The sequence below is a fragment of the Mycotypha africana genome, assembly GCF_025528875.1.
Source record: "Mycotypha africana strain NRRL 2978 chromosome Unknown BDF20scaffold_6, whole genome shotgun sequence".
NCBI classification, from domain to species: Eukaryota; Fungi; Mucoromycota; class Mucoromycetes; order Mucorales; family Mycotyphaceae; genus Mycotypha; species Mycotypha africana.
The window spans coordinates 915,632-930,550 of NW_026515730.1; the positions used below are offsets into that span (position 1 = coordinate 915,632).

At 40.9% G+C, this 14,919-nt stretch overlaps 6 protein-coding genes across 6 annotated transcripts; 3 read left to right on the plus strand and 3 right to left on the minus strand.

Moving 5' to 3' along the window:
• The first annotated feature begins 997 nt into the window (after window positions 1-997).
• Window positions 998-2,288, plus strand: BDF20DRAFT_560226 (uncharacterized protein). Its single transcript, XM_053075745.1, has 2 exons — window positions 998-1,705; window positions 1,802-2,288. Exons 1-2 carry the CDS (start codon window positions 1,136-1,138, stop codon window positions 2,165-2,167), a joined length of 936 nt encoding a protein of 311 aa, XP_052935619.1. The 5' UTR covers window positions 998-1,135; the 3' UTR covers window positions 2,168-2,288.
• BDF20DRAFT_560245 (velvet factor-domain-containing protein) lies at window positions 2,147-4,327 on the plus strand. The gene is made up of 3 exons (XM_053075746.1): window positions 2,147-3,163; window positions 3,235-3,822; window positions 3,923-4,327. The coding sequence occupies exons 1-3, from the start codon at window positions 2,262-2,264 to the stop codon at window positions 4,263-4,265; spliced, it is 1,833 nt and encodes a 610-aa protein (XP_052935620.1). The 5' UTR covers window positions 2,147-2,261; the 3' UTR covers window positions 4,266-4,327.
• A 976-nt stretch (window positions 4,328-5,303) lies between these two features.
• BDF20DRAFT_836151 (uncharacterized protein) lies at window positions 5,304-8,066 on the minus strand (the record flags this gene model as incomplete). Its single annotated transcript, XM_053078928.1, has 3 exons — window positions 5,304-7,505; window positions 7,633-7,671; window positions 8,007-8,066. The coding sequence occupies 3 exons, from the start codon at window positions 8,064-8,066 to the stop codon at window positions 5,304-5,306; spliced, it is 2,301 nt and encodes a 766-aa protein (XP_052935621.1).
• Window positions 8,067-8,215: 149 nt separating this feature from the next.
• On the plus strand, window positions 8,216-11,532 carry BDF20DRAFT_874265 (uncharacterized protein). Its single transcript, XM_053081254.1, has 9 exons — window positions 8,216-8,653; window positions 8,721-8,865; window positions 8,954-9,105; window positions 9,203-9,250; window positions 9,399-10,328; window positions 10,421-10,512; window positions 10,600-10,916; window positions 11,000-11,300; window positions 11,370-11,532. The coding sequence occupies exons 1-9, from the start codon at window positions 8,509-8,511 to the stop codon at window positions 11,508-11,510; spliced, it is 2,271 nt and encodes a 756-aa protein (XP_052935622.1). The 5' UTR covers window positions 8,216-8,508; the 3' UTR covers window positions 11,511-11,532.
• Window positions 11,533-11,661: 129 nt separating this feature from the next.
• Window positions 11,662-13,053, minus strand: BDF20DRAFT_874267 (60S ribosomal protein L16; the record flags this gene model as incomplete). The annotated part of the gene is made up of 3 exons (XM_053081255.1): window positions 12,623-13,053; window positions 12,367-12,505; window positions 11,662-12,116 (listed from the first exon to the last, which is right to left on the minus strand). Exons 1-3 carry the CDS (start codon window positions 12,638-12,640, stop codon window positions 11,665-11,667), a joined length of 609 nt encoding a protein of 202 aa, XP_052935623.1. The 5' UTR covers window positions 12,641-13,053.
• A 94-nt stretch (window positions 13,054-13,147) lies between these two features.
• BDF20DRAFT_820963 (Zinc/iron permease) lies at window positions 13,148-14,251 on the minus strand (the record flags this gene model as incomplete). The annotated part of the gene is made up of 1 exon (XM_053077579.1): window positions 13,148-14,251. The coding sequence occupies one exon, from the start codon at window positions 14,249-14,251 to the stop codon at window positions 13,148-13,150; it is 1,104 nt and encodes a 367-aa protein (XP_052935624.1).
• Between the last annotated feature and the right edge of the window lie 668 nt (window positions 14,252-14,919).

Genomic DNA, 14,919 nt, shown 5'->3' on the forward strand with positions numbered 1-14,919 from the left:
CGATCAGAAATCCAATTTTACTGAATAAGGCAGGAACCAATAGCTTGGTAACAAGCTCCGATAAAATCTCATTTCTCGTCCAATCTTGGGGTTACTTTTTTTTTTTTGAAAAAAAAAAAATAGAGGGCAATTTAAGGTTCCCTTTTTGTTCTGTTTCCCTGGATTTTCTTCCAGGCTGTCGTCGTGTATTGCACAAAATCATTTTCGCGGCCAATGAGGTAAAAAAGTACGTTCATATTTCATGCGCTTTTTTCTAAAAAGCCATCATGTAGAAAAATGCACTAATGCACGACAAAGTATTTGTTGAAATGATTGGAATGTGAAAAGGCAATCAAAATTAAGCTAAGCGAATCAAAAAGGAGGGAGAGGTACTTGGAGAAAAAGAACCCTTAAAGAATGAACAAGAATGTTCTTTTCTGATTGGAACCATTAGGCGTTTCTTTTTTTTTTTTTTTTTTTTTTCTTATATTTATTTTTTTCTGCATTCTATTTGGCTTATTGCTTATTGAACCAATGACGTACCAACAGCCTATGAGTAAGCTATATTCACGACTTTACTCAAAAAGTCAAGTATCGAGAAACGTCGCCTATGCACTTTTGACGTGTTTTTGTATAAGTTACCCCTAATTCAATCGTGCCCTGAACTTTGCGATATCTGTCCTTTCATGTCAATAATTTCCTTTGAATGACCCAAGATAGAAATGGGGCGGTAAGGAGAGGAGGAACACAAAAATAACAGAAAAAAAAAAAAAAAAAAAAAAGTCAAATCACAGCACAAAAAGTTTTTTTTTTTTTTTTTTTTTTTCCTTTAAATGTCATGTTTGAGTATCATACATTATCAGCCAGTCGCACAATTCCAGTTTGGAGACAAAAGAACAAATGCCCGTTTACATAACCTTTTTTTTTTTTTTTTTTTTCTTCTCTTTAGTCCCCTTTTTTTCCTCTTTCTTCTTTTCAGTTTACTTATTTGAAAAAGTGCGTTTTCTTTTTTCTTCTTTTTTTTTTTTTCCCTATTTATTTATTTATTTTATTTATAATCCCCTTTCCCTTAAAAAGTAAACATTGAAAGTGTCCTTTTCCCCCATTATTCTTATAAATAAAAACAAGCAAGACAACCCACTCAGAAAAAGGGACTATGGATAATTTAGATGCTGCGTTTGAGAAGTTTTTGAAAGATCAAGCATCGCAACAACAGCAACAACAGCAACAACAACAGCAACAACAACAGCAGCAGCAGTATCAACAGCCATTTCATCATCATCATCACCACCTACAGCAACAACATCCATCCACCGCAACGTCCTCAGATTTTGATTTGCACCGTAGTCAACCTGCCAATCATCCGAACGGTGCTAACTTGAACCTATTTAGTTTAGATGCCAACTATCCTTTTCCTGAGAACTTGGCGTACGACCACACAACCAATGATCTCTCAGGAGCTACTGGTTTTGATCTGTCATTATTAACGGCTACGGATACGCATGCCGTGGCCGATACATCCACGCCGGCGCATGGGATGCATACGATTCCTTCTACACCTACTACTACTTCTAACTCTACTAATACGAATAGAAATATACCTTTTAATACAATCACTACTGATACATTCCATCCACCACATGACCCTACGACTGTCATTTTAGCTCAACAGCAACAACAACAACAGCAGCAGCAGCAGCAGCAGACATCGTCCTTTATAAATAATGTAAAAAATCTACTTTTTTCTTTCGAAAGAAAAATCGTATGTTTATGTGTGAGCCAGTCAAAGACTAAATTCAAGAAACCTACTCTTTTTCTCTAGCCTGCCATGATGGATAATGGCTCGCAAGGATTGGATATCCTTTCGTCCACATTCCAAGACACACAGATACCATTTGCAATAGACCAAAACGTTTCTCTTTTGCCTCTTCATCATCCGCCTCCGCTAGCACCACCACAGCAACAACATCAACATCAACAACCGTTGCCACCCCCACCGGCATCCACTCCTGCACCAAGGCAGGAACAAGATTTATTCAATGAACTATTATCCATGGCTGCTAGTAGACAAAGAAGTGCAAGTATAGATACATGGCAAATGCAAGGTAAGAATCGAAAAAAGAAAAGAAAAAAAAAAAAAAAAAAAAAAAAAACTCTCTTGGTATTGATTTTATTTACCTTGAATTGAAAAAAACAAACAAAAAGTACAATACCCGCCATCCGCATCCATACATCCACCTCAGTTACATTCTCATGGACAACAGCTTCATCGCCCTAGTTTTATGCAACCCATCATGCATCCATCGCCATCCCATGCTACATCTCCAATGTATCCGTCGTTGCCACATCAACCACAATTTCTGACGCCAGAGCAACAACAGCAACAGCAGCAACGCGCTTACCCCCCAAACCAACCACCGTTAGAGGGATATGTTTATACCTATCCAGCCATGCAACAACAACAACAACAAAGATATCCATCTCAACAACAACAATTATATCAACCCACGACATACCAACCACCACAACCACCACAACCACCACCCTCATTACAGCAAAACTCAAGACGCCCATCTCAACCATTACAGCAACAGCCATCACCTTCACAGCAGCAACATGTGAAACAAGCTGAACGATCAAAGCATCGAAAAAGTAGTAGCCATATGGCTGCTACTTTGGCACGTCAACAGCGCCAACAACAGCAACAACGTGATTCTTACGCGTCTACTACTACTACTACTTCTATTGTAAAGCCTATGGGTGAACCCCATGCATCTCCAACCACCGCCACGGTACAGAGAAGAAAAAGTAGTAGTAGCAGTAGCAGTAGCAGTCATAGTACAAACACGATGGCCACCAGCACGACCACGACGACGCCTACAATGTTGCCTGTCCCTCAAAAAAGAAAAGAAAAACGCGACTCTACCTCTACTACCACCCATCTTTTAGAAAAAACAGCAGTAGCATTGCGTATAGAGAGTAATAGCAGCAGTAGTACCCATAGCCAGGATCAGCATGCTGCTGCTGCTACTACTACTACTACTACTCCTACTACTCCTACTACTACAAGTAACAGTAGTAGCAATCACTCAAATCTAGACGTCAATCTTACAGCTCTGATGAAACAAGTAGAAGAAAAATTCATGATTGCTGAAAGAAATACCATTCCTTCCTATCGTGGCAGGTAAGAAAAACAAAAACAAAGCATTTCCTTCTTTCTCTCTCTCTCTTCTAACCCCCCCCCTTCCTTTCAAGACTTTACAAGTTAGAAATCGTTCAACAGCCGAATCGTGCTCGCATGTGTGGTTGCGGCGATAAGGATCGAAGGCCCATCTCTCCTCCTTCTATCCTCAAGTTAACCGTCATGACACCGGAGGGTCAAGTCCTCAGTCCAGATGTCTTTGACCCTACCTTCTTGGTCGTCTTTTGTGATTCTCGTCAAGAAGAATCGGGTGCTGTCGGGAGCTGCGAAAGTAGCTTGTCGACCACGGCTGTTGATTCGTCTTCGTCTTCGCTGTCCACGGTAGGTACAGCGGGCAGTACAGCCACAGCGAAATCGCTGGCTAGCAACGTGAGCGCCAACGCCACCGCTACAGCGGCGGTTGGACGTTCTGCAAAAAGAATAGACAATATCATCACGTTCCCTACCACCCGTATTGATGACGACGGCATTGAGCGTGAAATCTCTCAAAATTTGAAGAATCTTGTCGGCAATGCATTCGCATCCGCTCAGAAATTGTATGATCCGGAAGGTCAACTGGGTATTTATTTCGTCTTTCATGACATTAGTTTAAGAGCAGAAGGAATCTACCATTTGAACTTTTCATTGATGCACTTGGGATCGTAAAGTATTATTCTCACACACGCTAGTAGATAACCTCTTGGATGATCTTTTTCTGACTTACTCTCTCTTTTTTCCTTCCCCCCCCAACCCCCCTTGTAGACCCACTTCTTATACACTCAATACTTCGAGTACGTCTCACATTATCACAACCATTGCCTCCAACTCTTTTGCAGTGTATACGCCAAAGAAATTCCCTGGCGTCGCAGGTAAGAAAGATCATGAGTACATGTTTTGTCCGTTGTTGTGTACTCACCACACATGTGTATGTATAACAGACTCGACTGAATTGTCAAAATGTTTTGCAAAACAAGGCGTCAAAATACCCATAAGAAAAGAGAAATCATCAGAAAGTCCATCGAGTAACTCGCCTGCTAGAAAGCAGCCACCACACAGGCAACCCTCGCCTCCACTAGCAGATGACGATGACTACAATAGCGTCTGATACGGAGAATGGATGTCTTTTTCTACTTTTAAAAAAAGGCATCTATACACACTCTCTCTCTTTACAATATTTAAATACTAATCTATCTATAGTTTTATCTCTATATTGTTGGTTGATGAAGTATTATAAATATATATAGTGTCGTCCCTTTCTTTCTCTCTGTCTTTCTTCTTTACACTTTTTGAAATGCGTCGATAATCGCTCCTTTTCACTCGTTACCATCCTACTGGTCCGTATTTTCAGATCTAAACATCGTTCCCGCATCTGTTGTGGAACCCGCCAAAAAAAAACCAAAAAAAAAAAAAAAAAACCAAAAACCAAAAACCAGCAACAACAACAACAACAACAACAGTGACACGGGGATCTCTTATCGTACATGTTACTAAATATACCTTATGCTCTACTTCTTTTTTTGTACAACAGAAGAAAAAAAAAATACAAAAAACACATTTATCGTGTTACAAATGAACAAAAACCTAGACCAAGAAAGTGGGCAATGAGGGACTTGAAACACTTGGCACCCTTCCTTTTTATTCTATGCTTATTCCTTTGAACCTCAGGCAAAGTGCAAAGCCCAAAGAGAGTGGCTGTGGATGAATTGTCCCTTTACTGCGAAACCCCTAAGCACATGGTAGCATGAAATAAAGACCAGCTTCCATTTGCCCATTTCGCTCTATTCTTGCGTGATCTGGGAAACGCGTGATTTATCTGATGCATACAGTCAAACCATACGATGCCATTCGCTTAAAAAGCCCGCGCTAACCATGCATTTGTTTCAATGATTGACTTGTATTATACTCTCTTTTTTCCAGCAAAGGTGTATCTACGTCTGTCGGTAGGTTCTACCCTATGGGTGGTGGAAATGATTCCCCTCTCCTTTTCTTTTATTCATAGGAATGTGAAAAAAAGACAAGCGACTGTGGCAGTAGCACAGCCCACAGGTTCAATCAATAAGAATGTGGTATCTTGGAAAGGGTACAAAGAAAAAACCCCCCAACAAACGGCACCTAAGGTATGATAGATACACAGTGTCTTTCTTTAAAGCGCTGCCTTGTCTACAGTAAATAGTTCAGCTTCACCGTTCGAGAGAATCAAACGTTCAAGACGCTTACATTTGACAGAAATGACAAAAGGCACCTCTTTGTCGAGTAACTGGTTACAAAACAAGGGCAACAGATCATTCATCTCGACCTTTTGCGAAAACCTTTTGAAACAACGATAGAATGTCCCGTCTTCTTCCGTCTCAATTTTAAGCAAATACATGCCATTCTGCACAGATAAACCGTGCAAAAGTTCAACGTATTTGTATGGGTCATCTTTTGAATAATACGTCGGTAAAATCAATATGAGCGTGTTGACCTTTGTAAAAGGCAAGTCAATACACAAGGACTTTGCCGTTTGGTTGCCCCCGTCTTCAGGGTCTCCCCTCGCTCCATGACCGAGACCACGACTCATGGCTTGAGGTGTCGTGTTTTTGAACAACCCATGATGGAGCTGTTGTTGTTGCTGTTGCTGTTTGTGCTGCTGCTGCTGCTGCTGCTGCTGTTCCTGTTGTCCTGTTAAATCACACATGTTCAATCGAAGTGTGTCGACTGTATCCACTCGTCGAGATAAAAGCGGTAACGCCATACGATGAAGGACCGAATGATCCAGGGTCAATTGTTTTAGCCTCTTCATTTTGGGATACTCTTCTTCTTTGGTAGACGTAGACGTATCTCTCAAAATGAGATCGCCGAGTGTCAACTGCAGATCGGGAATGTTTTCGCATGCTCTTAAAATAGCATCCACCGTATTAAAAAAGAAGGGATGGTAGTCCTTGACCCGAAAGTGATGGAGATCTTTTTCTTTGAGTCGCTTGTAATAAGGGCCAAAATAATTCAACCCTGTCACGACCACGTCATGAGGAGACGCTTGTCGGATCGTGTCCGTAAGCAGCTCCAGATACTTTTGAATGGCGGTGTGTCCGCCGACACGAAATCGCATTATTTCTGTGTTTGCATTCCTTATAAACTCATTGAAGGCGTAGATGACAGTGGGCGTATTTGGATCGTAATTGAGAGAATTAAAGTGAATCTCGACGACTTTTTTCTTGACGCGACCGCTGCTGCTGCTGCTGCTGCTGCTGCTGCTGCTCGTTTTGTTGTAGATATGACCGACATACGCTTTCAGAATTTCGTCAAAGTGCCATGCTTTCGTCACGACCTCGTAGTTTGGAAGGTGTTTGATGGAATGCATCAGTGCCTCCCATTCGGCCATCAAGTACTGTGTGTGTGATACTGGCAGTTGTGTTTTGAACGTTTGCAAATGAACAAACTTTTTCGTCAGGTACTCCAAGATAGACACATCATGCAGTGACAAATCAACGACATGCAACTTTTGCACGTTCTTGTGATACACCAAGCGTTGCGTCAAAACGTCCACATGGGTGTCGTGGATAAAAGACAAGTGCGAGATCGAGATCTCTTCCAACTGCTGACAGCTGTTGACAATGCTGTCAAATTCGGCCAACGAGAGACTTTCTGTGACCTGCACCACGAGTTTCCGTAACCCGGTGTAGTCGCCCAAATAGGCCATCAGGTTTTTGTAGAGAATTTGCTGCGATAGGGACCACGTGTTCGCTTTTCTGATATAGATCCGTGCCAAAGAGCTTTTGAAAGGAAAAAGACTGTTGAGCGACATGCTGGTATCTTCGTGAGCACTTGAAGCGGTGGGACAGCAGATGGATTGGAGGTGTGGCAGATTGCCGCTGTGAGCCGCACCAAGGCAAGACAGGATCAAATGCTGTGATTCTTTGGCACAGGTGACATGTCGAAGGCGGCTGCAGACGCTAAACAAAATTTTGATCGGTTCAATATACTCGAGAAAATCCACCCTTGAAAACGTCTGATCAAAATGGATATGGTGCACAAGCAAGCAAGCTGGACGCGCGGCGGAAGTGCCATTGGTAATGACTTGAATAAAAGAGTGGATATTTCTTGCATTCAGGTCTACTTTTCTATAAAGCATGGCTTGCGCTGCTCTACTCCATGATTTACAGACATGCTGGCATTCAGAGAGTAGGTTGCGCTCCGTGTTGAAGAAGCCACGATCCATTTTCTCATTGGCAATCCAGAGAATACTGTTGAGGATATCCGTAGGCAGATCTGCCCATGAGAGCCGTTCTTCTACACTCTGGCTTGCGGCTGTAGTTGTTGTACTAAGCATGATTCTCAAGTCTGTTTTCTCTGAAACCCAACTTTGCTGACACCCAAAAAAAAAAAAAAAATAAAAAAAAAAATAAAAGCTCTATTCTTGAATTATAGGATAGGCCATCATTCACTTTTTTTTCCTTTTTTTTTTAAAAAAAACAAATAAAACAGAAGCTTACAATCTTCAACTCAGGATAGTCGTTATGAATATTTTCAAGCTTGCAAACAAAAGAATCAAAAAATGAGGATTGAAAAAAAGGGGCAATAATCCTGCAAAAAAAGCCTTTTTTTTTTTTTTTTTTTTTTTACAAACAAATACAGTGATCTAATAATTTCAAGTGCAACGGATTTGATTGGTCAGATTTCTTATTAATTTATTCGTTTTCCATTTTCTACCTCAACACTTATGGATGTAAAAGTATGATATCAAGCGCCTATCATAAAGAGTTTGGCTGTTGAAACTGAACATGATCGGGGAAACGCGATGGTCTGATCCTCTCAGCGTCCGTTGAAAATCTTTATTCTCAGGGGAACTTGTCAATTGATGTCATACCCCCACACTCAACTTTCGTATCAGCTTAGAGATATCTTCTTCTTCACTAGATAGGGTCATCCTTGACATACTTTTTATATGTAGAGAGCAGCCCGCTTGATGACGTATTTTAAAAATACTGAACGCAGGTAAATGCTGGTGTCTTTCAACTATCAATATTCCCATGGGAAGCATTCATTCATTGGATAATGTTTTATATCGCCGTACGAGATACGATTACTATTATAGGTTACACATTTGTTTAAAAAAGATCAAACGGATGTGTCCCAAATGAATCCTTCCTTTCGTCTGAAAATGACTTTTTCAAAAGCGAAAACTGCTTCATTCACTTATGGAATTGTAGAGCAGCATGGCTTCCTCCTGCGTTATTGATTTCAAATGTAAAGAATCATCATACCCTTCCCCTTCCTCTTACTCCCTCTCTTATATACAAATCAACAAAAATTTCCTTTTTTTTTCTCCTTTTTCTTATCTATCTCATGTCTTTGCTTGTATTTATTCTATGCTGGACACACCACAGAGTTTTCGGCAAAAGTTGAAATTAGTGAGTCAAAGTCCATCGTCAGCCTCAACGTCCTTATTGACTACAACTGATGCTGCTGTTGCTGCTGCTGCTGCTGCGACAACCACATCATGCAAAATTTCAGGTACACAAGGTTTTTTTAGTTTTAAAAAACATTTTAATTCACTCCAACTCTCCCCCACTTTTTAAAGAGAATAACAGACAAAAGGATGGCCATTTACCAACTTTTTTGCACACCTCTCTTCCTACTGTTGTAAACAACGGTAATGAAAACGTGGCAATCATGATAACGAATGAAAGTCAGAACAATAAAACTCTACCAACGAACCGTTTCAAGTAAATAAAGATGCTGCTTATATGAAACGTTTTGTTATGTGAAAATTTTCCCTGATGCCTCATTTTTGTTACACATACTCTTCACTAGAGATCATCAAAGCAATAGTAGCCACCATCATGAGCCATCACCTAGCGTCCTTCCAGCAGCAATGACTACCATGCTGAGCGCTGATCTGCTTGAGGAACAGCAACAGGAAAAATTACGAAGAAGTTCTTGCATCGTCCCTCCCAGATATCATCGTAAAACCAACTCGGACAGAATACATATATGTTTATCAGACATAAGCCTAAAGAGTATTGAAGAATAACAACCTCTTACTTTATATGTTATCGGTAGAGACAATCAATAAGGCTATCACTTTGACGAACCATGGTCTCAATACTGGTAAAGGCATTTTTTGTTTGTATTAAGGGGGGGAGGGAGGGCGGAAAAAAAAGTTATTGTTATTTTTTTTTTTTTTGTGAGCTATAATTGTTTCGATAACAATGAAATGTATCATTACACACATTAAAAACATACCCATATCTTTCAGGTTCTACCAACACCACCATCATAAACAAGACGCTTAAAAGAAGAAGCTTATCAGATGCTTTTTCTTCCGTTCCATCCACCAATCCACCCATGCTCCTCACCACTGCTGCCAATACAACAACAACAACAACAAGATTACCTATGCCTGCAGGGCCCATCTTACCCTCCGTTACCAAAAAGCATTCATTTCACGAGCGTACGACAGCACGTAAAATACCGTCGCCAACAAATCTTAAGAAAGTAAAAAGTAATCAATTCATCAAATCTACTACTACAACAGCAGCAACAGCTCTCCATCAGCAACATCACCGCCGTCCTCATCACGGTAATATTCTCAAAAGTAAACCCAGCTTTGAATATAAAATAAACCAAAAAGAATCAAAGAAGGAACCTTCGGCCACCACCACTACCACCACCACTACTACTACTACTACTATTCCGCCTGTTCCTTCTTCTCCATTGACAAAGCAGGTCACTACTACAGCAATAAAGACACGGTCATTGTCACGAACCACAAGCTTTGCAACATGCAACACTACTTTGTCAGCAACCCATACTTATACCAGTAACAACAAAAAATGGAGGATTGGCAATGGGGATAATAAGCAGGACAACGAACCCGTACCGTCATCGTCCACATCATCAGCATCAACCACCATGTCGTCGTCAGCGTCATTGGTAACAACAAAGACAAGTGACAAAAGTGAAGACCCTCTTCTTCATCTTACAGGCACCAATGCCTATCGAAGAAAAAGTAGTTCTCACAATTTAAGAGACGTGAAACGTAAGAAGAGCAATCAACAATTACCAGTGCCTACGCCTGCGGGCGCTACAAAAGATAGTTGTGGATGCAAAGCAATCATTGACCATTTCCAACAAGAGCTGGAAAAGGAACGCTTGAGCTCACAATCCTTGATGAAACAGAAAGAAGGTAAAAGCAAGAGAATGGAGTCCTTTTTTTTTATTGTAGACCTTTGCTCTCACGTACCCAACTCTCATTTTTTCATTTCGTTCTATTATAAGCCATCGCTAAGGATTTGGATTACTTTTTCAACTTGGCTGACCAATTGACCGAGGAAAGAGATGCATTCAAGCGAAAATATACGAATGAAAAGGTAGTCCTATGATGATTCAAAGTACAAAATATAGTTCTGTCACCTATCAACGCTTTGCTCACCCCCATTTTCTTCCTCTTCCATAAGCTAAAGAATGAAAAATTAGCCAGCCTCCTTAAGAGCGCACATCATGGCACAACACTGGAGTCAAATAAACTTTGGTCAACAACCCTACGAGTCGAGGAGGAGGATCACGACGACAAATATGAAAACAACCCTTTGATGGTATCCAAAAATGAAGTCATCATCTCTCTGAAAGACGATCTGAAATTCGCACAACAACAAATCCAGATACTTAGAAACACCATGGAACGGCTACTCAAGGCGGATGGCAGCGAAAAGTCGCAAACAATGGAGGGTAGCTACCCCGAGGTAAAGGAACAGGACAAAGCCGTCGCTAAAGAGTAAGTTGATCAAAAAATAAGCTTCTACGTACAATGCTTTTGTTAATCAAGTCATCGCCTATCATCATCGTTACCCGTGGTAGCTCTAAAGAAGCCGACAGCACAACGAGTATGACAAAAGAGCCCAACGGCTCTACCTACTTCAAGCTACATGCTTTGAGCCCTCCTGTTCAGCAAAATGCAATGTTGAGCCCCTCCTCCCCTACCTCTTGCTATAGTTCGGGACTAGCCCACGGTAGCACTACGACGGAAGAAGAAGACGACATCATGTCCATCACATCCAAAGATTCTTATAGCAGTCATAAAAGTCATCGACTAAAAATACAATATGAGCTTTTGGATGATGACAATGCACAAGCATTTGCATTTGACGCTCTTCGAAAGGTAACTATCCTACTCAATAGCTTCCCCAACACGAACCTCAACTCAACTCATTCGTCCCTATTACCATAGTCTACTGACAATTTCTCCAGAAAAAACGTTGTATCTCAACGCAAGGATCAAATAGAAGAAATACTTGTTGAAGTTGATCTTCAATTAAATAGAGTCAAGCGAAAAAATGAGCTGTTGTATCTTACTAATAAACTGTCCTAAGAACTTTCTATTTTTTTTCAGAAGGATGCATTTAATACAAAAAAAAAAATAGATTAAAAAAAGACAAAAAAAAAAGAGACAGAAAGATAAAGTGGCTGTTGTGATAGAAAGAGTAGCAAAAAGTTTCATTCCCTATTACACACTTTTAATGGATTTAATGACCGAGTTGAGCAATGGAGGCATTGATATCCTTGATAGCATCAGCCTTGGATTCAACAGCCTTCTTTTGAAGAGCGGCAAGAGCAACCTTACGTTGGTAGTAGGCAGCAGACTTGGCCTTACGCTTTTCTTCGAGCTTAGCAACAACATCTTGGTACTTCCAGCCGACTTCGTGAGAGATACGACCAATGGTGGTGTACTTACGACCAGGCTTGAGGCGGAGGACACGGAGGGCATCAGGGATGACCATACGCTTGACACGATCATAAGGAGGAGGGACACCTTCGAAAAGCTTGATGCGGTCAAGAGCAGCAGCACCACGAGCGGTCTTGTGAGGAATCATACCACGGATAGCCTTATACAAGATACGAGAGGGAGCACGGAAGTGGAAAGGACCACGCTTGGGGTTGACAATGCAACGCTTGTTGAGATAAGCATGGTACTTCACTAAAGACATTTAAAAAAAAAAAAAAAGTCGATTCAATAAAAATATCATCTTAGAAAATGGGTGTGACAGTAACAAAACGAAGGAATAGGCTTCTTTGATCTACTCTCATTTTTTCTTTCCCTTTTCCTCTTTCATACGACACATATTGACATTATGTTCATCTCATCTGTCAAACTCTATTTTTTCCTTCATTGCCCACCCCATTCCCTCATACACATCTCTACGTTTGTACTTTATAAAAATACATACACTTGTTACGGAAGAATTCACCAGAGACGTTCAAAGCTTCACATCTGACAACAACAACCTTTTGACCGTTAAGGGCTTGCTTGGCGATGACGGAAGCGAGACGACCTAACAAATGGCCTTTACCATCAATAACGAGGGTCTAATGTAGACAATCAACAAAAGAGAAAAAAAAAAAGCGTTGAATAAGGTCAATGTCAAGTAGCTCATACGTAAAACTGTGGGTGGCTGCATTCTATTGGGAAAAAAAACGGTTTACCTTTTCGAAGGTAGACATTGTTATTGTTCTGTAAAATAAAGAGACAGAGCAAAATTTTACAAAAATGAAAAAAGGTTTAATTTCTCGTTCCCCCCTCGGCCACTCAAAGAACTAAGCCACCCAAACCCAGCTTATCACCCCGCAACTACAAATTTTTTGTTTAGAAAAAAACCAAACAGCCCGTGCTTCTATCCGGCGCGGACGTTTTGAACTGCCGAACCGCCCCCCCCCCTCCTCTCCCCTTTTGATATGGCCATCATTTTTCGCTTCTCCTCTCTGCTGCTCATGGTATTCGATTCGATTTGGAATAGGACGATACGCTACTACATAATAGGAGAACGAGAAGCCATACATTTGGTTCTCTCAGTTTATCAGAATAAACATAGTAAAGGATACAATGATTAGAATAGAAAAAAAAAAAAAATAGAAAAATGCAACATGTGCAAGTTATGATTATATATGAAAAGGTTCATTTTTCATGCGATAATGGCTCTTTCTCTATAAGTATTTCTGTTTTTACTTGATTTAATGGTGGTGATTCAAATTGAGAATAAATGGTATGCACATGCCAAGTAGGACAATGCCATTCTGACGCCAATTGAACTTGTGAGTTGTGCAGTGGGTATGAACAGTAGGATGGGTACCAGCCATCGTTGAAGCCGGAGTCGTATGAGCAGATGGACTTAACGTGTGATAATCCTCTGAAGAGGAGGAGGGTGCCGTGGAAGGCAATTCCTGGATAGCATGCATTGCAACGTACAAAAAAGTGCCCCCCGAAAACAATAAAAATATGCCCGTCCAGTAATTCACGTTCAATTCTTGCATCGACTCTGAAAACAACTGTAGTAGTGCGTAAGTGGACAGGGCACCTGCCGGAGCAGACATGGAAAACAGGAGCAAGTGCTTTCTCACATGAGCCCGGGAAAGTCCTTCGTTGAGGAGGACGGTGGTGAGGGCAAATGCTGAAGGGGCTTTGTGAAGCATGATGGCGAAAAAAACGACCATGGAGAGCTGAGGGTCTGAGACGGAGGCACCAAGGGCAATACCATCTGCTGCTGCGTGTACAACAAGTCCAACGGTAGGCGTTGTTACAGCTGCATGGGTTGCTGGAGAGCTGTGAAGAGGGTGAATGTCGTTATTATCGGTGCTATTTCCTACTATCGAAACAAAGGGTGTTTTATCGGCTGCATTAGAGGAATCAGCAGTATTGGTGAGCATAGCATCCAATTCTAATGAATTTTTAATTTCTTTGTCATGATGGTCGTCAGTGTTAGACGACGAGGCGGACAAAGGAGACGATGTATGATGTGCGTGAGAATGAGAGGAGGGGTTGAGCTGATCTATAATAAACATGAGTGCAAATCCAAAAAGTAGTGACAGGCCAACTGCCGTATGCTCAGGTATATGGTGGTGACTAGAGTGGTCAGAATCTAGGAAATCCGATGTGTCAAAATCGCTGTTGCTGTTGTCATCGTTACTATATAATGTCTCCACTCCCTCGGGTATAATGACGACTAAACTTGTCGAAATTAATAAACCTGCACTTAACGATGCTAGGAAATGTAATTTGGATTCGGACAACTTTGTCGATAATGGTATACATCCAGCTACAAAACTAGCTATCAGCATCGATAAACAGAGTAGTAGTAGCCATATTAGCGGACTTAGCATGATAGTTTGTGCCCTACTTTAAGAAAAATAGAGAGTAGAGAACAATAAAAATAAAGACGAATCAGTACTTTAAAACCCAAATATGTTGAAGGAAAAAAAAATAGGAGAACCAATTACTTTACCCAGTAGAAGGAGAGGTCTGAAACCCTCTGTATTCCAAATTTGGAGATGTTGATCCAAGCAACGAGATGGGGCAGCATAGACAAATGCTCACGTCAGCAAGAACCTCCTTGTTGAGCAAGAAATAATTTCGACCCTTTGGATGCTGTCTACAATAGAGTAGACTAGAGTCTGGAAGGACCATATAAAAGTAACACGAAACTATAAAAAAGCAGCCAGCAGCTTACATGATGCTCTTGGTGGTCAACCAAATCTGCGTCCATTGATAAAGCTGTATGGCAACATAGAATGAAGAACACTTTTTGAGTGAGCTTATGAGACTAATAGCAGCAGTAACAGCCATTCTATGGCACTCCCGTTTTTGTTTTTGCTTTTTTGATCCATGTTGTACGACGCTCAAGCGGATGAAAGGCATCAACAGCATTGGACAGATCTGTTGAAAATTAGTGTAGGCTGCTGTAAACTGAGATTGTATATATTAGTTCATGCAGTAAAAAGCATTGTTA

What these genes read in the sequence shown, in the direction of transcription:
- BDF20DRAFT_560245 (XM_053075746.1), top strand. Translation starts at nt 2,262, where the DNA reads ATGCAACCCATCATGCATCCATCGCCATCCCATGCTACATCTCCAATG. An exon ending in ATTCCTTCCTATCGTGGCAG is followed by an intron (nt 3,164 to 3,234) that starts GTAAGAAAAACA and finishes CTTCCTTTCAAG; the next exon opens with ACTTTACAAGTTAGAAATCG. An exon ending in TCATTGATGCACTTGGGATC is followed by an intron (nt 3,823 to 3,922) that starts GTAAAGTATTAT and finishes CCCCCCTTGTAG; the next exon opens with ACCCACTTCTTATACACTCA.
- BDF20DRAFT_560226 (XM_053075745.1), top strand. Translation starts at nt 1,136, where the DNA reads ATGGATAATTTAGATGCTGCGTTTGAGAAGTTTTTGAAAGATCAAGCA. An exon ending in CATCGTCCTTTATAAATAAT is followed by an intron (nt 1,706 to 1,801) that starts GTAAAAAATCTA and finishes CTTTTTCTCTAG; the next exon opens with CCTGCCATGATGGATAATGG.
- BDF20DRAFT_874265 (XM_053081254.1), top strand. Translation starts at nt 8,509, where the DNA reads ATGCTGGACACACCACAGAGTTTTCGGCAAAAGTTGAAATTAGTGAGT. An exon ending in CTACCAACGAACCGTTTCAA is followed by an intron (nt 8,866 to 8,953) that starts GTAAATAAAGAT and finishes ACTCTTCACTAG; the next exon opens with AGATCATCAAAGCAATAGTA. An exon ending in CATTTGACGCTCTTCGAAAG is followed by an intron (nt 11,301 to 11,369) that starts GTAACTATCCTA and finishes CTATTACCATAG; the next exon opens with TCTACTGACAATTTCTCCAG.